The 22,760-nt window shown below is 39.6% G+C and overlaps 1 protein-coding gene across 8 annotated transcripts in view; it reads right to left on the bottom strand.

Moving 5' to 3' along the window:
* Positions 1–17,022, bottom strand: part of CHID1 (chitinase domain containing 1) — a 141,634-nt gene extending 124,612 nt beyond the window's left edge. For 6 of the 8 annotated variants that reach the window (XM_054198950.1, XM_054198956.1, XM_054198953.1 and 3 more), the window contains exons 1-6: positions 13,477–13,991; positions 11,904–12,053; positions 10,907–11,039; positions 9,831–9,875; positions 8,390–8,496; positions 6,844–6,905 (exon numbers count right to left, since the gene is read on the bottom strand). In XM_054198950.1, coding sequence (XP_054054925.1) covers positions 6,844–6,905; positions 8,390–8,496; positions 9,831–9,875; positions 10,907–11,039; positions 11,904–12,053; positions 13,477–13,629 — 650 coding nt within the window. In that variant the 5' untranslated portion in view covers positions 13,630–13,991. Of the gene's footprint in view, positions 1–6,843; positions 6,906–8,389; positions 8,497–9,830; positions 9,876–10,906; positions 11,040–11,903; positions 12,054–13,476; positions 13,995–16,895 lie in introns of those variants that run through there. The other 2 variants (XM_054198957.1, XM_054198958.1) reach the window with 2 other exon arrangements.
* Between the last annotated feature and the right edge of the window lie 5,738 nt (positions 17,023–22,760).

Genomic DNA, 22,760 nt, shown 5'->3' with positions numbered 1-22,760 from the left:
AAAACAGTGACTACACAAAAGCAGTCGTATTTTAAAACTAGAGAGGCATACAGCACAGAACCACAACCTACAACTGTAAATGAAGGACAGAGATTTGTGGCCTGATAAAGGGGCAGGAGTGCAGTTTGGATTGCTGGTTTTATTTTGTAGGTAGCAGACAGGACTCGAACTAAAACCAGACTCCATCAAAACAGCCACTTCTCCCACCACCAAATCTTTGCAGTATAGCTCTGGCCAAAAAAATAATTAGCTTCAACTTCAAGGAGAACAGAAAGAAAAGGGGTAGCTGGACAATTGCATATTCTTACTCAAGAAACCCAGATTAACATCTGCTCACTAACCTGTCAAACCAGGTCTCTGGGCCCTGAAAAATTTTTAGCAAATCAGACAGGATTAATGGTTAAAGACTTAATTTAGGTTCCCTTCCATTTTTCAGCCAAGAAAGATTATGTAAATCAAATGTACACTCTCCCCCTCTCCCCCAAACAGCAATAGCAGAATGTTCATTTATTGTGTGCTATAAATTAAAACTTTACTGTGTCGCTACAGTGCTTTCCAGCATTTTAAACACAATATTCTCCCATATTACCAATGGTAATTTTGAAAGAAAAGCTACTGACATTTTAAACATTATAATGAGGTGCAGGAAAGTAGGAATAGAATCAGTCTTCCTGAAAAGGTTTCATTAAATATTTACCAGAGACTTCACCATTGTCAAATTTAACTTCAGAGTAGCTACTAAAACATTGGCAGCTGTAAGACTCTATCTTGAGCTAATTAAGGTCTACTTCATTCCTACTATTTCATGCCTTCTGTTATTGCTACTATTTGGTAGGTGAATTTTCCAAGTGTTCATGATTTCAAAGTATCTTGTTCCCTATAAAGTATGCAGACCTTCAAATCTTCATCCCCTAAAGTTTGAGGGAATCTTATTTTTTCAGAAGTCCTTTTTTCTGGCATTGCTGGTCTATTGTGTTTGGGACACCTTGTACTACAGTTTACTTCAGTGCACAAGAGTGGGCTGCAGGTGTATTTGAAAAGCCTTGCAGAAGACACATAAGGCAGTTACAGCCTTCCCTTCAGTTACATGACCTTTCATAACTCTGCAACTTTCCAACTTCAGCCACTTTTCTGCACAAGTTGGTATTCAGTACTCCCTAAAATTTATGCTTTGTCGAGAAAATTGGACAGAATAAAGCTGTCTACTTCAAGAAGAAATTGCCCTTTTGTGCCATTTCATTGCCTAGTTAATACCAAGAAGCTGGAGTGAATTATGGCAAATCTTTGATTAATAGATTAATTTTTCAGGGACTAACATGAAGGATAGAACTGCCAGAAAAGACTTTTGCTCCTATACTCCCACCAACATTAATAAGATGCCTGAAGGTCATCTTCTGCATGATACCAAGTGCCTGCAGCATGTGATGACAAAAAAAAAAACCAACCAAAAAAACACCGCGTTTTTCAGATCGATTCTATGTGATGGCAGTGCCATCTGTCAGCTAATGCCAGACTGATCAGAGTAAAATGTGCACTTTTATGTACGCTGTGAGATTCTGATGGGTACGTTCATGTCTTTTTCACAACGTGACCCAGGTCTCCAGAGAAAAAAAAAAACACTCAATAAACGCACAAGTGAGATTAAAAAGAGAGACACCATCCTGTCTAGCTATTAACTAAATAAGCAGGAGAACTTTTGCTTGCTTGCTCAGTTATCTCAGTATTTCTGCCATGTACATTTCTAAGCTTAAATGCCACAGGATTAATAATTTGGAATATTTTATTGCAAAATTAGTCAATAAAGTTTTACCTCAAAGACAGTTATTTAATTAAGAAGCAGGTTTAAACTATAAAGAAGCAGCAAAACACATTAGAATTGAGGTTTCATCTGCATAGGAAACCTTGGTTGATTTAGATTTTTGTTAGGAGCCTAATTTACTATGTTTTAGAATAAAAGATGGGAAACTGAATACTTTTTCACTGTGCAATGATTGCCAGCATGAGAGGAGACAGCATCAGTTAGGTGCAGTCTTTCACCTCACATTAAATTTGACCTCACTGACATCTGTATATCCGTAATTCTATTCCCAGAAATCATAGGAACGAATTACGTACCAGTACTATAGAGGGTACTGTATTAGAGGTCTACAGGAGCCTGAACTGGTCATTATAAACCACCTAAAACTTAGGTCCACAACCACATACCAAGACAATTCAGGCTCTTCAGATAGAGCAGGTGGTATTTTGGCATCTAAATATAAGAACCTAATGCCACTTTATATATCCAAAGGTATACAACGCATGCACACCGGATTGCTGTGTAAGACTCAAGGCATCTAGGACCCTACATGAACAGCCAGAGACCAGGCTGCTTAGGATATCTAACATGAAACCAGGCTACTGTATTTAGGCACATAATTCTCTTATATAAAACTTAGACTGTTGATAAAATCAACATTTAAATGAATATGCAAGAGAAAGCAGCACAAAGGATTGATATAATTTAAGATAATAATATAATTTAAAACTTCAGTCTACTGAGCATTACAGAGCAATTCAAACCCCAAACCAGAATGATTAGAAAATTTTTTTGTTCTTGAACACAAACAAAACCAGATTACTCTAGTTCTGCTTAAGATGACGTAAAACTGGGTGAGCCTGAAACCACAGAATTTCATGTCTTCGTGGATGCCAGCAACATAACATCTTAGCAGCATTTCACTTCATCTGTAATGCCAGCTAGGATAAACAGGAAACTGAAGGGTCTCTTTAGGTAACTCCTCAGGCCTTGCAGGAAGACTTTTCATTCATTTCTAATGTTGAAGTGAGTACCCAAAAAGACATGATTTTCTAAAAGGATGCATAGGGCTGACAGAGAAGTGTCTGAACTTGCCTCATTTTAAAAATACTCAGTGATCACAGGTTCTTAAAGAAGCCAGTGACAGGATTTATGGGTTACAGAAGCCTTGCACAGAGCTAACAGTGTTACCCTGTTATAAGTATCTCCATACAAAATGTAATTGTCAAAAGGTCTTTAGACAGTTCAGTGTTTCAAGGCCCAACATCAAGACAATGGGGAGAGCCTGTGTTACGAAGATGTCATCATGCCTCTCTAATCCAAACAAAATTCATGTTCAGCTATTGAAAAAAAAAATAAAAATCTCATGGGCACACTTGCTCAGCTGAGGTCTACCAAGAAGAGAGCGTCAGCTGCAATTAATCCAGCTTCCTGACATATGTAGTGCTTAAAACAAAACCCAATTTATTAGTGAGTTAGGACACTAATTTGGAAGTTTTCAGATTCTTTTGCAGATTCACCTGCCTCAAGAAATATTGGGGCACCCTGCTAAAAAGTATCTCTTATGAGAGTGGGCGTATCAAGCACAAACGTTTCATAAGCAAATCTCATTCTTTGACCATTTTAAGTCGGATAAAGAAACTTGTGCTATACTAAGTGTTCCTGCACCACTGAGGCAGTGCACTGGGTGAGATCATGGGTCTTTTCCATAACACTATTAAAAAAAATAACAGGAATCATTTCCACAGCTTTCCCCTCAACACAGATACATGAAAGGATGCACTAGAATAATTGAGTGCCATTTTATTATTTATTAATTTAATAGCTAGCTATCCACTTACTTCAGGTTTTGAAAAATGAAACCCATAATGATTCTAAGTGAAATACTTTTCACTTAGATCCACACCACCGCTCTGTCATTTCATAAGGCAAGCTGACAGCCGCAGCATATCCCCAGATATTTTTATGCACCCGGGTGGCATCTCAATAACATGTTGCTAACTGCTTATGTGAGACTATTCCTTGCATTTCAGAAAAAAAAAAAACTGTTTTTTTATTTTCTTTTTAAACGAAAACATGTTCACGCTAAATAATAGGAATAAAATGTATTAGCTAGGCAGGTCTCCTTGTACTGTCAGACAGCTCTGAAAATAATTTGAAGGCAGACTGTGAGCATCATTATGATCTTTTGTTCCTTTACCTAGAAGTAGGTTAAGCTACTTTCAGGTGTTTGACCTTCAAGGATCTGAATCAGGAAAACCTACACTATGTACTAACACTTCATACAGACGCTTTATATGGAGCATACACAATTGCTTTTCTATGAATGCTTCACATCTCCAAAGGGTTAAGAGTCATCTCTGTGTTGACAACTACCTGTCAACTGACCCCCACCCTTCCAAGGCTAAGAACATGCTTTACTACTGATGTTTGTCACTTTCGAGACATAACCTGACAAGGAAGATCAGTGATGAATCATGTTACAATACTGCCACTCTGTGGGCTAAAGAGGTCATGGGCTGCTCCAATTTTCTGGCAGGGACAAGCGAAGCAAAAGACCATCCACGCTTACCCATCTATCACGAATAACTGCTCTGCTATTCCAAAGGAAATTAAGAGATCCCAAAGTAACAGCACTCAATGTGCAATAAAAATACAGGCTTGCCAAGGTGCTAAGTTCACTCAATTCTGCCCCTTGAGGTCTGTTCAAAGCATCTGTTCACTCCAAAAAGCATTGATAGGGAAAACCCCTGGGGCACTGGATACCGAAGCCATCCAGTTTTAGAGCAAGTGATAGACAAACTGACGTAATCTCAAAATGAAGACACTGGTTGCATAACTTACAAGCATCATGAGACAAAATTTTAATGTAATGATGCACTTCTCCAACTTTCACAAAACAACTGTTATTACACACAAGCCTAGCTTCAGCTTGCTGCCTAGATTAGCCTTATTCGGAAAGCGCAACATGAGACATTTTGCAACTTAACCATCCTAACCATTTCTAGGGGAGTGACAATAAAAGGAGGGGAAAAAAACCACACAGATGAGTTTACAATGAAGCTCTTAAATCAAAACTGGTCTTGAAGAGGAGGAAAATGTACAGTACATAACTTCTGTTTCTATTCATGTTTTTCTGCCAAACATCATTCACATTTTCAGTTAGGATAATCCTGAAGTCTTGTTCACAGGTGGCCACATATGATCAAACACTACTGACTCAGAGCAAGGGAGGCAGTTACCTTTCTACTCAATGAGAATAACCTTTTCCTTCTCTGAAGTTATGGAAAATACTTCCCACTCCTGTCTATCAATAACAGACAGACAGTGAATGTTTAAGTGGTGCTTCTATTACTTCACCTAAATAACACTCAGATACTGAAGGCTAGAGCAACTACACAGCAGTACCTCCTCCAGCACAAATAGATCTTATCACACAAGATAGGACAAGCAACGCTGTTTTGAACCAGCGTCACTCCTGGCAAAGCATAACATTTTTACCATGCCACAAGTAAACTCACCTTGGAGCTAATAGAAAAGTATGTTTTGTTCACGTGCATCATGTGCAATACAGCACTTTGATGCTACTGTGCTTAAACTGGTCTTCGGTGAGCCTTAAAATTACAGTAATACAGTCTGCCTTACATTTGTGTAAGTTAACTAAGAGAAAAAGCATCAATTTTACTGAAATACAGTAAGCACAGCAGATAAACTGATCACCACATCCAACTTCTGGCTGTCAGTTACTAATTTTTTATATCACCTTGTCGGCTGTCTTATTAAGATATTGCAATAGGTTCAGAGCTCAGTATAGAGATCGAATTTTAGGAACAATCTGGCAAATTACCTAATTATGCACAAGAACATCTATCATAAGGATTATTTATTCCAGTAAAAATGGTGGAGCCCCTGACAAGGCTACAAGTATTCTGCAGTTTGAATTCTTTGTTCCCAACTGTTGATTTTAAAGGGAAAATATAGGACTCCATTAAGAGCACACTCAGTTCTAGAAGTAACTATTATATGCCATCAGTCAATAACATTTGCCCTAAACAGAATAACCTGAAGTAACCATTTTTGAAAGTTGAAAGTCTTCCATAATGAAGTGTTCATTCTGTGGGGCTTTCTTTTAAGCTATTTTTCCCTCAGACATTTTAGGCAATAGGGAGATGGTAGGAATATTGTGCTTTAGGAAATGGATGCCTGAATTTTCTGAGGGAACTAACACAAAATCTTCAGATTGCTGCACTGAATCATTCATTTCACTACACCTTCTGTTCCATCTTTTCCTCCCGAAGCAGCAGTTTGAAACTTGCCTTACCTTGACTTTGTCCAAGATGTTAAGACAGCCAAGGGGCTTTTACTCAACGAAAATGGATTAGAACATGTCAGGAAACAGCTTAATATGGATAAGCCCTTTAGTCTTAGCAGCTACAATAAATTCCGACTCACTCAAACTTCATAGTGGAGCTACCAAAAGATAGATCAACTACTCCAAAGTTTAAAACATACTGTGCTTGCAAGAACTGGAAGGCAGTTTCTCCCTAGATTTGCTTCAGGTTGGGGATTTTGGTTTTAGTTTCAGTATGTCTAAAAGATGTCTAAAAGGTTTGGAAAGTTTCCTAATCGACTCATATGTGGTAGTCTTGAAAGCATCCCATGATTCCAAGTTTCACCCAGTAACCCAAACCAATCAATGTTAAAATAAAGGCCAGGGACAATATCTGAGTAAGCATGCAATTGAGGTACTCTCTTCACCCTTGTATTGTACAAGGTAACATCTTGCAGAACTCATGTATGAAAGGCTAACGTGGTCTGCTAGGTCCATTATGAAGATTATTATGTAATCTGAGCTCATGTAGAGTTCTCAAAGAGAACTCATAGAGAGCTCATGCTACTTCATTCTACGATAAGTCAAATAATCTTCAATTGTCCTAGAAAGTGCATTTACTTATAATGACAAATTCTAATCAACATGGGCAAATTAGAAAGATGCTTTGACGGAGCCGATTTTTAGGAATTGCATTCTAGAGACTTATACTCACGTTTGCTTTTGATTTCCCAGCTGACTCCAAACTTCAATTACAAAACCATCGAAATTTTCATTCTAAACAAAGGGAATTGACGACAATATACAGTTAATCACCATGCTTCTTCATTAGGTTTCTATCACAGATGATAGTACAGTATCAAAGCACACAATTACTCAAGTTTTACTTGTACTATTACAGATTGAACATGCTTTGTATTCTTTTACCAGCTTAGTCTTTAACATAGCATTTCATGAAGAAGTCAATGAGAAGCCCAAATTATTTAACAAACATGCAAAAGATGAAAATCTTATAGTGAGTCATGGAGTTATCCATGACTTCTACTCTTACAGGATAAACTAGTATTGGATTGGGAAAATTCAGCCATTGATGAAAGGCGGTTGTTAGGCAAATCATTCGACACACATTTACGTGTATATTGGGAAAAAACTCATGAGAGTCTAAAGATGTAAATGCTAACTTGGCATAGGCATGATTCCAAACATCTCCCACAATGAATCTCACTAGTGATAATTTATGTTCAGCATGATTAAGGGTACTGTTGTACTTGAGTATCCTCTCCTTAAGAGGCCAACTGTTACTGAAGACCTAAAATTGATGTACCAGTTACAAATTTTAAGAAACTATTCAGTTTACCTCTACATCCATCTTCCTCTAGAGGACATTAAGATTTCTTTACATTTTGTAGCAAGTGAGAAAGCTTATTCTGACAGTAATTAAGCAGGCTGTCATGAATAAACCACTGAAGCTGAATGTCTTTTGGGGGCAACTTGTCTAGTCCTACACATGCTCTAAGCTCTAAAGCCATTAGCTAAAGAGCTGCCCAGAAAACCTTAGCAAACTGTAGCCATTCCTTAAGGGAAATCATCTTCTCCTCTACCCAGCCTCTTAACATTTTTAGAAAAGTAGTTTATCAGATCTGAGCAAAACTGTACAGTAACAGATATCCAGTGAGTATTGGTATTAAAAGTGGCTCATGAGCTCTAGCACGCTAAGCCTGAATGTACCCTGGTAACACAGAAAAAGGACTCGTTGCACTCATCACCCTTTTTCTGCCTATCAAAAAATGCCACTAACCAGTATAGTCCATGCTAATAGATTTATTTTTATAATAGAAATCAAAAAAAAAGCAGTCTGCTCACTAGGCAGCCTCCATGAGAAGCTTATCAGGTATCCACCATTGCCTATGTAACATTCAGCCTGTCAGCTGTTTGGAAGAGGTTTTATCAATCACATTTTGTAGCAGGCAGAAGTCACCAGTGCAGCTGCCAACAATAACTTAACAAGGCTATGTTGATCAGACTTATGTATTCTCACTTTAGACTTGTAGTTAACTGCACTTAAGTGTTGCTATACTTCATATTTACAGGAACTGGACACATACTAGGACACGCTCTTAAGAATCCTGCCTCATTATTTTCTGGAGCAGAATTTTATTTTGTACAATAAAAAACTACTGGAAATGAGAAAATATCCATTACAAAAGGAATCAAATATAATCTCACACTATTTTATAAGCATTAGCAAAAACTCCTTTTACCTTCGCTAGCAGAACCATGTTGTTGGAAAGTTCCTCTATTTCATCCTCACTGCCAAAAACACTGTCGAAGTCCTGGTAAGTCCATCCATCAAACAAAATTCGAGGCACTATCAAGCAAAGTCATCGATCAGTACTGAAAATTAAGAATTTATTATCTACACTGGAATATTTCTGCAGAAACAGAATACACTAGATACAAGCAGAGATGCCACTAAACAACATATCCCATGGCTGAGATCATTACTCTTTTTATCTGACCAACTTTAGTATCACAGATAAATTGACACTGTAGAACATTCTTCTTCATTTTATCTCTAGTTAAAGGTCAGCACCGATGCAACTTTTAAGAAAAGATACCTTCACTTGATTGAACTATCTTAATTGAACTATCACTTAGAGCCACAAGTAGAGTCTTAAAAGAAAACCAACAAGAAACAGTAATCTTTCTGTAAGCTGTGCTTATCTTCTACCACAAGAACAAGATAGAAAAGTTTACCTCAAAGTCTAATTTTCTCTTTTGTACACAGCCCTATATTACTCCACTCTTCTTCTCATGTCAAGACCCTATTTTGGAAAACATGGGTACTTGAGGTAACGTAATTTCTTTTTCTAACAACACACTTAAAACATTAAAAAAATAGTCAGACAAGAGTCAGGAAAACTGCTGTTGGAACAGTTGACAATCGCACACTGGAAAAGCCAGCAACTCATACAGAGTTATGCCTAAGCCCTTTCTAACCACCAAGGATGTAAAAGAGTATTTTAGAAGAGTTTAGAGAGATTGCAAAGGCTTTATAATCTGGCAGCTGAAGTAATTTAAAAAATCTGACTGAGTATTCAATTTTTCTACTGCATTTCATGTTTCATGCTCCCTTCTAAATCAAGAAGAGTTTCACAGTTCCACAGAATTCTTGCTATAGACAAATCTAAGTAGTCCAGCACAGTGTTATCTCTATAGCAATGTTTGCAATTTTCCCTAGAAACAAACGCTGTGGCACATCCCTTGAGTTCCCAGCTTCAAGGGGAGAAGAGACAAAGGAGGACTTTTCTACTATCATGCAGGAAAGTCTGACTCAGATTTTGATTTTTTTTTTCCATTTTAACTAGCAGAACCCCTGAGAACTGAGTCTGAAAACTGCTCCCCCAGGTGTGTTCTCTACTTAGTGCTGTATACAAAGTACGCCTCCAGAGAGGGCCCTGTGAACCAGGATTTATTCAGAGACAGCAGGTTTAGACAAAACAGTGGGGCACCAACAGAATCAACACTTCAGTTATTTAGCTATCTATAGTTAACTGCTTTTATTTTAATTCTCAGACTTCCTCCTTCATACAACTATGCCAACGTAACCTCCCTTTCTCCCATATACACCTGGAACAAAGCCATCTTTTGCTCGGGTAGCAGTTATAGAAGATGAAAAACAAACATAAAACAGAGGCTCACCTATTTTGATGTTTTTGGAGGTTTTTCTGACATCGTTCATCCAGCCTGTCAAACAGTACCAAGTAAGAGAACAAATATTAAAATATAAATGATGTTGACGACAACATACTTTCAATCATTCTTCAAATAACATACGCAGTTTCATTTTATCTGTCTTCCTGCCACAGACTACTAGTTCATAACCAACACAGACAAAACATCCTCTGATGCACAGAATTTGAAGCTATTCACCTCCACCACAGCGTAACTAGCATTTACTACAATCTTACAATAGTCCCTACCCAACCCCTCCCCGCAGCTTACAGTTCTGCCTCTTCATGAAAACTATCTTACTGCCTACTCAGAGCAACACACTTCTGTAGTAACCAAGCACCACTTAGGAAGAACTTGTTGGGGTTCTTTTGGGGGGTGGTGGAGTAAGATGATACTTTCAAGTGTCCCATCCACTCCTCTTGGCAGTCACTACACTAGAATGAATTTGTTTGCAGGCACTAACATGGCAAGAATCATAGCTGTTTCAAATGAGATTCCACAGACAAGTTTCAATCAAGTTCAAAACCATAAACTACTTAGTTATTATTTGAGAACATACTAGCTGAAATCTGAACTTGCTGACAGTTTCTTGACAGTGAAGGAAAAAATTCTCTTAAATTGTCTTCTATTCCCCAAACAAACTCACCCAAAGGTTTTTGCAGAGGGAGAAAAACCACAACAGGTAAACAACTGCACAGTGCAAACACCAAAGACAGATGGTCTCTATGCCTGTACAGATTCTCTGTCCCTTCCTTTTTTTATGAGGGGCTTTGCAGACAGCCTGTTGGAAGAGTCAGTCTTTCTACTTATTCTTTGGACAGATAAACTATGTACACATGTGGAAGCAGGTGGGAACGGAAAGAAGTTCACTCTGAAGAAAACTCCCAAAAAAATGCAATGGATGAAAGTACTTCACCATGAGGCAGAGCCAGCAAAACCCACAAGCATATATTGCCAAAGCTACCAGACTAGTAATCAACAAGACCGTTAATCTTACTTGCAATGCATATTCAAAGAAAAAAAAAAAACAAAAAAAACCCCACCTTTATCAGCATCATGGAGCCCAGTGAACTGGAACCTTTCCTTCCCTCTCCTTCTCACTTGTAGCCAGACTGGCGAGATTAGTGTAAATTTGTTTCCAAATATTTTAGCAATGTCGTAGCCATGGCTGTTCCACTTGCAAAAGAAAGGAGAAAAAAAAAAAAAAAAAAAAAGTGAGAGGCTGAAAAGCAAGATACACAGATCACTTTACTTCTGACCAATATAAATTCTTTAACACAAATGTAATCATTTGCTAGACCCCCATTTGTTAATATGAGGAAACCTTCTGAGACATTATTTTTATTTAAATAAGAAAGTACTCTGGAAACTCTGATAGCTACATGAAAGGCAATCTTCAAATTGTGCAAATTCACCTGAACCACAGGAATTTACTTGTAGATTCAAACACAGTTTTGAATGTACAGACTCTGCACTTACGTTCAAGAGAATTTGAGAAAGGTGAAAATTTATAGGGCACCTATTTCTCTTTTGAGCAGTGTAAGACTGAAACGAGTGAAACGCATCCTCTAAACAAAAGGAAGAAACATTTATTATTCAAGAAAGGATGCTTTGAATAATAGTAAGACTGGATAGCAAAAGAGATCCGTTTGACAGCAGCATAAATTTTTTACTGTTTATTTAGAAAGTCCAAGGTGGTAGCTGCATGGTATGAGGACACTTAGTAGCCTTCTTGGTCTGACTTTACTGCAACTTCACATGGCTCATCAAGGACAAGAGAATATTATCATCTCTGTTTTACCAACAAGCTAGATGTCCTCCAAGAGATGGACGGGAGAACAAGGTTTTGAGACCACCTGAATCCCAAGCCAGCTATCAAACAATCCTTTGAATATTTGACTGTATTTGACCAGAAGCTCCCATTATTATAAAAATGCTTTTAAAGCAGGGATGCAAGATTGCAGATTTTATTAACTTTATTAATAATTTTATATTAATTTATTCTTAATTTTCATTAAAAGATTCATTTTGTTAACTTACAGGAGTAATATATCCCAGAACATCTCCTGAGAAATGTCTTTCCTTCATCTTCTTGGAACAATAACTTCTGTGTTCCAGTATAATATCCTTTGCCTTTGGATCCACAACTACAAGTCCTCGGTCTTGCACATTTTTATCAGAATGCAGCACCTGAGGGGAGAAGACAGTTTTTAGAACGAGCTTTATGAAGCAGCCACTTTCACTAGCAACAGACTTCAAAAAGAAAAAAAAAAAAAAATCACATCACTAAACTCTGAGCACTCCTTTTAAATGATGCAGAGCAGTTTGATTTAAAACTGAAACAGGAAAGTACTCAGAAATGATTTGTCATCATCACTAAACTTACTTTGCAATGCAAAAAGCATATAAACAAAAAAAAAAATCAAGTGATAATCTTAAAGAACATCATTCACTACAGCTCATGGTGCTCTGCTCTCTAGTCAATGCTTTCTGGCATGTTACCCCAGAAATGATAAAAAAGGGGTTAGGAGCTCTTAACCAATAATTGGAATATGACTTTTAAACTGGATATATTTTAGACTGAGTATGCTGCATTGTGGTTCCTGAAGGCCAAGGTTCTGAACACCTTTCTTCAAGCGGATCTTCAAGAAGATCTGCTTCAACTAAAACAGCACAAATAGTTTTAGCAGACAGAAATAGAGTAAGAAGGCCTAATAAAGTGTGCATGGTGAGTATGCAGAAACCATCTATTGATTCAGTGTAAGGACTTTAAGGATAAGGGCCTGTCTTAACACTTTGTATTGTCCTCACTACCTGCAGACTAGATCTTCTTCCTGGTAGATGTTGAGCAATTCAAACAAGGAGAGATGTATCTGCATAATGAAGGATTAACTACACCTATAATTTAAGGAGATTATTTTGAACATGCCTACTTTTTTACCTAATGTGCTTAGTAATACCAAGTATATATACTTCATATATGCGCTGGTAAATACACTTCCTCTCCATACACACCCTTTCTCTTGCACTGCTGTGCCCTCTTGTAGTTTTGAAAGAAAACAGGCAGGAAACAAGAACATGCTCAGCAGGTTAAGAGAGACTTCAGCATGTTGGCTCCACTTGCTCAGATTGCTAGAGGGCTCTGAACCACTTCTGCCTGCAAAGAAACTGCTGGTTAGAAGACTCTTTAGACTCTTCTATGAGGATCCAGCCTTCCCATTGGCAAGGCTAAGAACACCTTCCCTTCCACCAGTAAATGACCTAGCACTCTTGGCTCAAACTACTGCTCCCCATCCCCCCTTTCCAACCGGATGGAAGTATGTCTCCTTTACCTATGCAAAAGAGAACAAAAACTTCCTGCTTCTACAGCTTGCCTGGGAGATAAAGCTCCAGAAGTCTACTTCACATTTGTTCAAGGACTGAACCATTTGTGACACTCACAGAAGCTAAAGGAAAGGACAGTTTCAGGTGGTCTTATTTGTGAGCATAAGCTTCAGCGGAAATACACGGCTGCTTTTGACACTGTTTTGACAGAATGAGAGTCCCTGTACCAAAGTTCAATTAGTTTACTGGACATGTTAGATAAGACGAGCGTTTCAATTATTTCTCTTACCTTTTCTTCCAGGTTTTTTGTAGCACCTTTCTTTGCATCTGTTTTTGACAGGGTACCTTCAGCTAGCCAGCAAATCATGGTAAAAGAAAGTGAAGTACAGAGAAGCCTCATGGTGGTTTTCCCCATGTCAAGATTCTCCTGCCCTGAAAACATAAGGATTCAAATCTCTGTAAACAGACGAATATTACAGCTTAATTCAGTTTTCTTGATTAAGAAAAGTCAAGCAATTGTCTTATCTTCTGCCTTCTAGATTCAGACTTATTAAGGCAGTACTGTTTTAACAGTGGTTTTCCTCTGGCAGCAAAATAGAGTATTTTAAGAGACTCCTAGGGTCGAAAATGGGGTTTTGTCCCCTGTTTTAGTATGTGCATCACAGAGAAAATGGGCTGGATACTTGCAGCTTCCCTTTTAAAGAATCCCTAAAGTAGTATAACAGTTTACAGCTGAAATTGAGATAAATTTCTGCTGTGCAGAACAATTGTAGTACCACCTTACCTTTTCTATAGCAAATAGAGATACCATTTATTTCTGCTCCTGCCTAACCCACTCAGCAAGTTACAAATTAATTGAGACAGAAGAATTATAGCCATATGCTTATAGCTATGTGCCTTTATTCTAAAAGGTGAGAACTTCGCTTTCAATTCCTTGCCAAGTCAGTCATACACACAAAATTGGGAAAAAAAAGATAGCGGTCCTTTTGGTCTAGAAAAATTACTTCGGCAGTTTGTCCCAGCTCCAGATGGGAAGAATTGAGAATTCACAGAGAACAGTTCTGTTCAGAGCTATTTATCTATCAGACCTTAGTTCTGTCAGAGGAAAGTCTTTATCAAAAAAATTTCAAATACAGACAGAGATTGTTTTTCACCTTCTACCCATTCATGAGTGACATTGGTTTTCCAGCCTACTTGCCAGAAGTGGATAAGAAGAAAACAGAGAAAAAATATTTAGCCTTAGGGGAACCAGGGTGAGAGTAGATAAAATACTAGAATGAAAAAAAGCAACCTGTTACTAATTCTGGAAGTCCTAATTATCAAACTGGGGGACTTGCTTTCATATATAATAAACTAGTGGCTCTACATAAGTATTAGGCTGCTTCTTATAATCATGAGATCCTAATGGAGGAAAAAAAAAAAGGCTACCTTTCCCATAATTTTCTGAAGTTTTGTCAAACTTAAAAAAGTCTTGTGCTTCCTATATTACTCTGAAGAATTAACATTTATGTGACTCATTTTAAGGAATTACAAGCTCATTTCTTCAAGTCATATTTACAAGACTTGTTGTTCAGTTGGCACTAGTAACAAGTGCTGCTCAAAGTATTTTCCTTCTGTAGAAAACATCAGGTGAGGGATCCCATAAGAGCAGTCTGAGCACTCTAAGGGAGTACTGTGGCAGTAAGAACCTTAAAGGTTAAATGCAAGTATACTCAATGAAACAGCAGCTATTTGAGGCCAACAGTGGCAATGCAGAGATGAGATCAACAACCCAATAAACTTAATAATATTTGGATGTGGCTGGCTGTGAGGTTTTAAAAAGCAGAGATATTTATTGCAGGAGTTACGAATTCTGCAGGAAAATAGAGAGGAGTACATGACTGGGGAACAAAGCAGAAGGATGATGGCAGCAGAAGTGCTTGAAAAAAAACAATGCTACTAGCACCAAAGAACACATGGCATCAAAAACCTCACGTACAAAATGATTTGAAGGCTTCAGTCAAGTCTTATAAAGACTGCAAAAGAAAAGCAGAAAGCCACCTAATACTTACTAGACCCAGAGGGTGGGATAAAAGCTAAATTGCATATCATTTGAAATTCGCTGTTATTAATAGTTAAGGAGTTACGCTTCTACTTTGACTTCAAGGTCACTGGTAACCCCCTTGTTTTCCACATCCTAAAAAATTAGACAAAGCAGGTTGCTCTTGATAGCATCTACTTTGTTCTGTCTAGCTTGGCAGGATCTATGAACTACTGCAGAGAGGAGCAATTGAGAACCTGAATAGTCAATACAAGTCTTAACTATTTGGACAGGATATCAATTCTTCCAGAAGCTGGTATATATTGATTTGGAGGTGTTTTATTTCACTTTCAGAAACAATTAGCAACAGCATCCACTACCCTGAAGAGAAGTTTACATTTAATAGCTGAAGCACAGAATTTTAAAAACACATCACTGAACTCCAATTAGACATCAAAATGCGCTCATTTCCTTGACATGATCATATACATCTGCAATTATTAAGTCACATCCACTCCTAGATCTATTTGCCTGTGGCAAAATGGTTTCTGCCAGTAACAGTCCAGTATTGACTCTTGATTGAAACCTTATTTTAATAATTTGCTCTTTAACAATATCGGTTTAGTGAAAATTAGGTAGACAGCATTGCTCTACTACATGAAGATGAATTAGTCAAACTTTAAATGCTCTTTATGGAAACTATAAGCATGAATTTTGCAAGCCTTACAAAACCAGATCCCCATTTTTCTTCTGCATTCCTTCATAACTTTTTAATTCTCCTCAAACTAATTAAACTGAGTAGAACTGTATGAGCTTGGCACTCTTATGTCCTGTATCACTGCAAAACACAAGAAAACAGAAGACTGACTCTGTTTGTACCCTTGTTCAACTGATATTGTGGACAATTTAAGGTTTAAAACATCTTTTGACAAACTGCTCTGAAACTCAGGTTTCTCACTAAGCCAGGTCACAAATGCTATTTAACCTGAGTTTCCATATGAGGTTAACATAGTTTTAGCCATCTGTTTTAAATACGTCTTTATTTTTAAAAGAGAGAAAAGCTGGCATAGATTTAGGCTGTCCAAAAGAAGCAACCAAAGAAACTAAATAATCTTAAGAGGCTGACACAGTAACTATTTGGAAATCACGAGTTAATGTTTATTTCTAAAGAAGAAAGTAGACTCTTAACTACTGCTGCAGAAGGAGTCTGCATCACTTAGTAAAGGAAGCTCAGGAAGCATACTGTCAAATCAACAAAAGCTAGATTCAGGAGTGAAAAGACGGAAAATAAACGCGGGTTTAACTTGTGTAAACATTACTCCCTTTCCTCTTGTAAGGTGCTCTACTTTGACAGTAAGAATTACCTCCCATGTTTGCCTGACTCTCTAGCTACCAAAGCTTTCCCCGCAGACCTCAGAGCCCGCCTGCAGGCCTGCCGAGCCCGCAGGCTCCCCTCACAGCAAGCCCCCGCCGCGGCCTGCCCCCGAGCTACTACCCTGTGGGGCCACCCAGGCCACCCTCAACTGCCGTGTCACCACCCCGCCGACCCCGGCGCAGGCCGAGAGCCACCGCTCCACCGCACCGCCGCAGCACAGCCTTACCGCCCGCCCTCTTCCCTTCCCTTCCCTCCCTCCCGACAACCCTCAGCCCCCGCCACCCCACAGCGCCAACCCGCTGCCACCACCTACCGCCCGCCGCCGCTTCGGAAGTAGAGGCGGGCGGCACCGCCCCGCCGGCTGACGGGGCAGTGCTGAGGCGGGGACGCGGACGCCGTGTGCCGGTTGCAAGCTGGTTGCGCAAGATGGCGGCGAGGCGGTGGGTGGCGGTCCCCGGCTGCAGGACGTGGCCCGCTCTGGGTGCCGCTTTGCCGGTGCGGGAGGCGCTACCTGGCCCCGCCGAGCCCCAGGTGAAGAGACGCAGGCTGGGCTGTCCCTGAGCGCGGGGTTGTGTCGGGGCTTATCAATACTTGAAGAAAGCAAATGGTAGTCACGGTCTAACCGTCAGTTCCCTTGGAGAGCCTCCTGGTTGATCCCAAGCTGTAGCGAACAGTGTAGGTACGTGGGGAGACAGGGCTAAAACACACGCACTGGGCCTGGAGGCAAAATAACAGTTACAGACAAAACTGCAGAGAGTCAGCAAGCTGTATTGCTAACCCCAGGTGTGCAGAAAGGAGGAGTCCTATCTCGGATGGCCGCTAACAGGTTTTAAAATAAAAGTTTATGTTTTAAATGGAGGGTTTTATTATTTTCTGTTTTGGCCTTTTACAGATTGTGTTTTTACGTACAGCATGGCTGTGCTACTACTATTTTTGCTGAAGCAGAAGTTTTGATGTAACCCTGTTATTTCATGGGCTGGTTGCAGGGATTAAATACCATAGCAAAAGACTCGATAAAAACGCACGTGTTACGTTGTGAGGTAGCATATCCTGGCAATGGGCTTCCCAACAGAAGCCTTTCTGTGACCTGCTTTCTCTGTTGGTTACAACTTGGTGCGACACCCCAGAAGCTAAACTGGATGACTACCTTATTTTCTCCTGATCTGTCTTCCTCTTTCATTCCCTCTTGTGTAATGAAGATCTTCATGAACATTCTTTAGCACTGAAAAGAAAAATAGAAATGTTTTTCCTCTGAACCAAAGTCTTGACAGTGAACTGGATGTATGGTCTCTCTGGCAAGTGCTAGCTAGCTACGTGTACACTTTCTCTGTGCACTAAATCATCCAGATTTAAATTCTAGCAAGGAATTCAGAAAGGAAAATGGTACTGACTACCACATTTGGACCCACACACTTACAGACTAAAGAGCAGGAAAAGGGAATCTCTCATCCCACATTTTTAGTGTCCCCAAAATACCTCTGAATCCTTCAGCTTTCACTCAAGGAGCGGTGATTTTTTTAATCTTGTAGGACTGCTTGATAGGTGTGTTTGAAACACAGTGCATTTTCATGATTTAAAAGATGCATAACAACAGTACCTAAAGTAATTTACAATTTATGTAGTACCAGATTTGCTGTTGTTTCAGAACATGCTGCTCATCTCTCAAATTTTAAATGCTTCCAGGTTACGCTAAATAGCAGGAATGACAGAGATAAGGCATGAAGACATGAAAAATCAGTTTTGTTTCCAGTCTCTCTGTAATGAAATCTGTCATTTCCTGTGTTGCCTTCCCATCATATTTTCCTATTGATTCTTTTTCTTCTAGCCTTAGCGGAATTGATCCAAAGGTTTGCTGCAAGTAGTTGACAGGGTGCACACTGCCATTGATATCTGTAGCTACCTGTAAGTGAATCACAGATCTTATCTCTTATACATAAGGCTGCACCCAAATTTTTAACACAAGGTATTGGGCAGTCCCCACCAGGGGCTGACATTCCACTAAGCAAGACTAAAAGATAAGGGAATCTTTATGCTTTTATATTTTCAATGTTCTCCAAAGAGACAAGAACCTGTATTTGTCTGGGAATCATGAATGTATCTTATTTAACTCCCCACTGTCTATCCCATGCGCTACTTACCAAATTCAGTAACTGAACTTGGCACTATGAATTCCTTTCCTAGAGCCACGTACACGAAGGCTGGGTGCAACAATGCTGGGCATCTCAGCGCCTAAGTTCCCCCTATGTAACTAATTGTAACTTTGTAACTCATTAAATTTCACTTTGCTTTTCCTGGAATTATATCTTATGCTTCATATTTTTTTTTCCTAGAAATGAAAAGGCCCCGAGCTTCAAAAATGAGTCTTTTACATAAAATACTGATCAGTTTTCTGTTTATTTTTCCCTCATACTCCAGCAGTTACTGTTTGGTTATTATTACAGACAATAATCTTTTGCTTTAATTCTGTGCATTTGTGGCCAGCTCAGAGAGGCATAAATAAGTTTAAAAATGGGCTATGGTTGCCTGTGATAGACCATATCAGTTTTATTTCTGTGTTTTCAGTCTGTACACTATTATTCCTTTAAAAAAGCAGTACCTGAGCAAGATAGGACACCTGGAGGAGAGTAGAAGCATGCTGCTTTCCTGGTGAGTAACTGTGCATACTCAGAAAATGGCAGTAAGAAGTGAGTGGAAGCCTGTGGTTAAGGAGAAAGAAAGCTAAGAGAAAGAGCAGAAGGACCTCAGAGATTAAATGAAAAAAACTTCCTATGAACTAGGAATTACAAAATTTGTTGCAACTCACAAAGCCACCCAGCTGGCTGACATTACTCTGCCAGCATGCAAGTGGCAAAGGAGATCTTGTTTGTGAAACCTTTATTCGCCCTTATTTTACCTCATCTACTCTCTCAGAGTTTATTTTAAAGCTTAAGTATTAAATTCTACATTTTAACATAAACCTGGTGTTTTGAGTGTAAACCCTTTCTAGTCATTGAGGAGCTCACTGGAAAGAAACGATCTAGACAGATTCATCCCAAATTTCTGGAAGTTTAGGGTCTCATGATAGTGATATTATCCTAACTTTGTGTTTCTTAGTCTTGAAAGCAGTGTGTCTGATACTTTGGCATGGCAGAAGGCATAGCTGATAAATCTGTGCTCTCTGTTAATGGATAATAATAACGTTAGATGTCAAGTAGATGTCAAGAAACATGATTGAGTGTACGTGCGGAGGAGCCACTGATTCTGTTTTCTCCTTAGCTGTTTTTGCTTCCAGTAATGGTTAGAATGATCATGAGGACAGAAGAAAGCAGTGACTGATGGGGTGAGGAACAAATCTGACAGAAATAACAAAGGGAAAGGAACAATTCCCTTTTTGTACTTCCCACAAATGGATACTCACCAGCTGAATCCTTTCAGTTTAATGGTAATAGTTTTGCGAAGGTCAGTGTAATTATTTAAGTCTTTGTACCACTGCAATGAAATTCTGAAATGACTAAAGCAACTAATGTATGACACAGGAAAGAAGGGATAGACATTGTGGATTTGTTGGCAAACAAATGTGCTGCAAAACATTTTGAGTAATAGGAAAGCATTTCTTGAGACTACTTCCTCTTTAATGCTGATTTTGCAGTAATTAGAAATCTCTTTTAAAATCATGAATGACATCTTGGGATGGATGGAACTAATGAAGTCTGGGTTTTCACAGACTGGTGTTTTAGAGATGTTAAACTCAAACCAAAACGTTTTCCAGATTTATTAACTCAGTGCATTTGTAAAAGGGTGTGCCTAGTGCCTACAGCACTGTGCGTATTAAAAACAGCTGAGCTCACATTACAATGTTTCTTTCAGTCAGGACACATCTAGAGACCATTACAGGCTCTCTTTCCTCTAGCTATTTATTCACGTAAAATTTGTATCTTCTCCCTACCAAAGCTGTCTGAAATGGGCTAATAAGTTCTAAATTATGAGGCAGTATTGGCAGACGTATACTTAAACATTTGCCACAATTGCATAAGCCTTCGTTATGGCAAAAAGAAGCAGAGCAAGGATGAATAGTCAGTCAAAAGAGGTTGATATAAAATAACCAGGGTATGTGTACTGCCTACTGAGACATTTCAAATGAAATTTTTAGCAGTATAGTTACAAAACTAGAGAGCTCCACCTGGGTTAACTACTTGAATATTTACCCCACTTCTCAAGCAGAATTTGCAGCCCAGGCTTAGCTTGGTACTGCCACAACTGTCTGGTACAGCCAGACAGGACTGATATACTTAGCCTTTAGGCGTCACTGTGTTCTTAAGAGTAGAAATTAGTTCAATATTTTGTCTATCTCAAAAAAAGATGTTTTTTTTCTGAAACAAACTCCTACGTAGGATATAATCATCTTAAGTTTTCAGCTTCAAAAGTAAATGGAAATTATTGTTAAGCGTCAAAATCTGCTTATAAAGCTATGAAAAAGGAGAGTTTCTTCATGTAAGCCTATGGATGCAGAGAATCTGAGCTGAATATAAGATAAGTTGTGCATGGCTGCCTGTAGTTGCACTTGGTCTACAAAATGGATCCAAGGAGAAACAGATATATGCGTAACTACCACATACTGTCGTCTTTCCAATAGATACTTACACAACTAAAAAGCACTCACATTAACAATATATCCTGAAAATATGCAGAACAGACACTTGAGAGGTGACTTGAGATGTACAGCCACTATCAGATCATATCAAGTATTATGTAGTTCTTTATCTACAAGAGAAAAATGTATCATTAAAGGCACTGGAGCTTGATAAATTTAAATAAGATGCAAGCTCTAAACGAGGAAGATTAACTGTGGGAACAAACTACCCCAGGAAATAGTGAATTTGATGGTGTCAGATCATGATTGAGTGCCTTTCTGGAAGACAGGCTGTAAGTAAAAGCTAGATACTGGGCTCAATTCAGGGGAAAAAAAGAAAAAAAAAAAAGAACAGGTGAAATGAAACAGCTTGAAGCCTACAGGAAAACAGATGAAATGACTATAACTTAATGATCTCGAGTAGCCCTGAACCCCATGATTCTGCAGGTCATTATATTCCATTAAGAATACTAATCACTTGCATTATGACTGAAACTCTTGGCATACTTTTGCTTAGGCTGACTAGGCCAGTTTTGACACCCTTTCAGTCTATTTTCAGCTGATGAGATTAAATGCTCTTTGGCATGTTTAAGACAGTTTAACCTTGAAATGTTTTCAAACTCAGGAGTAGATGTGGCGTGGGACTGTGTCGCCCTGCATGTTCACAGCCTTCATGAGAAAGATGCGGCCCTGGGTTTGAACACCTGCATGCCCAGGGAGTCAGGGGTGTGTGAATCGCCACATGCAATGCAGAACGACTGCGTCACTTGCACAGCTGAGGGCAGGTTCACAAGGGGTATGTGACAAAGGATGGCTCTGTGTATAGTAGCTCTTGGGCTTGCAAATGTTCAGGGTGACTACACAGGGTATGCAAAGTAGACCCCATGCACTGTTTTGGGGACCCTTTTGAGCAGGAGGACTGAGGCCCAGCATCCATCAGTCCACCCTGTGGCAAGCATGATCTTATGTACTGTACCACAGACTCTGTACCCTGCTCTCTGTATTTTAGAAATAAGATCTTAGATTAACAGACTGCTCGAAGTTTACCGATGAAGTGAAGTTCTCTTATCTCCTGCCATCCCTCTCCTTCTCCCTCAGAAGGTACATCCTCTGAGGCACCTGCAAAGACCGATGTTTCACCTTCAAAAATCATAAGATTTCTCGATCATTAGGGGCACGGGTGAGAAAGGGATTAGGCTGCTCCTGAGCAGGGAGCTTGCAGTGGATTCAACCGCGGATCCATGGGCTAAAGCTGCTCTGCTGACCCCTCACGGGGAAGGGCTGCCTGCCTGCCACCCCTCACGTCGGCCTAGGCCTGATGGCGGTGACTGGTGATGGCGTCCCCCGATCTCTGCGGCCCAGCGTCTAAGCAGCCACCCCTCCTGGGCCGCAGGACCGACCGCCCGGACTCCTACGGGGGATGCCGGGGGCGAGGCCGGTGGCCCTGCCCGCCGCGGCGGCGTGGAGGCCCAGCGCCGCCCGCAGCACCCCCGCCTCCGCGCGGCAGGTGGCGCCAGAGCCTCGCGCGCCCGCCGCCCGCGGGGGCGCGAGAGCCGTACCGGCGCCTGC

The sequence above is a fragment of the Rissa tridactyla genome, chromosome 4 (assembly GCF_028500815.1).
Source record: "Rissa tridactyla isolate bRisTri1 chromosome 4, bRisTri1.patW.cur.20221130, whole genome shotgun sequence".
NCBI classification, from domain to species: domain Eukaryota; kingdom Metazoa; phylum Chordata; class Aves; order Charadriiformes; family Laridae; genus Rissa; species Rissa tridactyla.
Note: the sequence above shows the minus strand (reverse complement) of the source record. Positions and strands in the feature narration are given on the sequence as shown.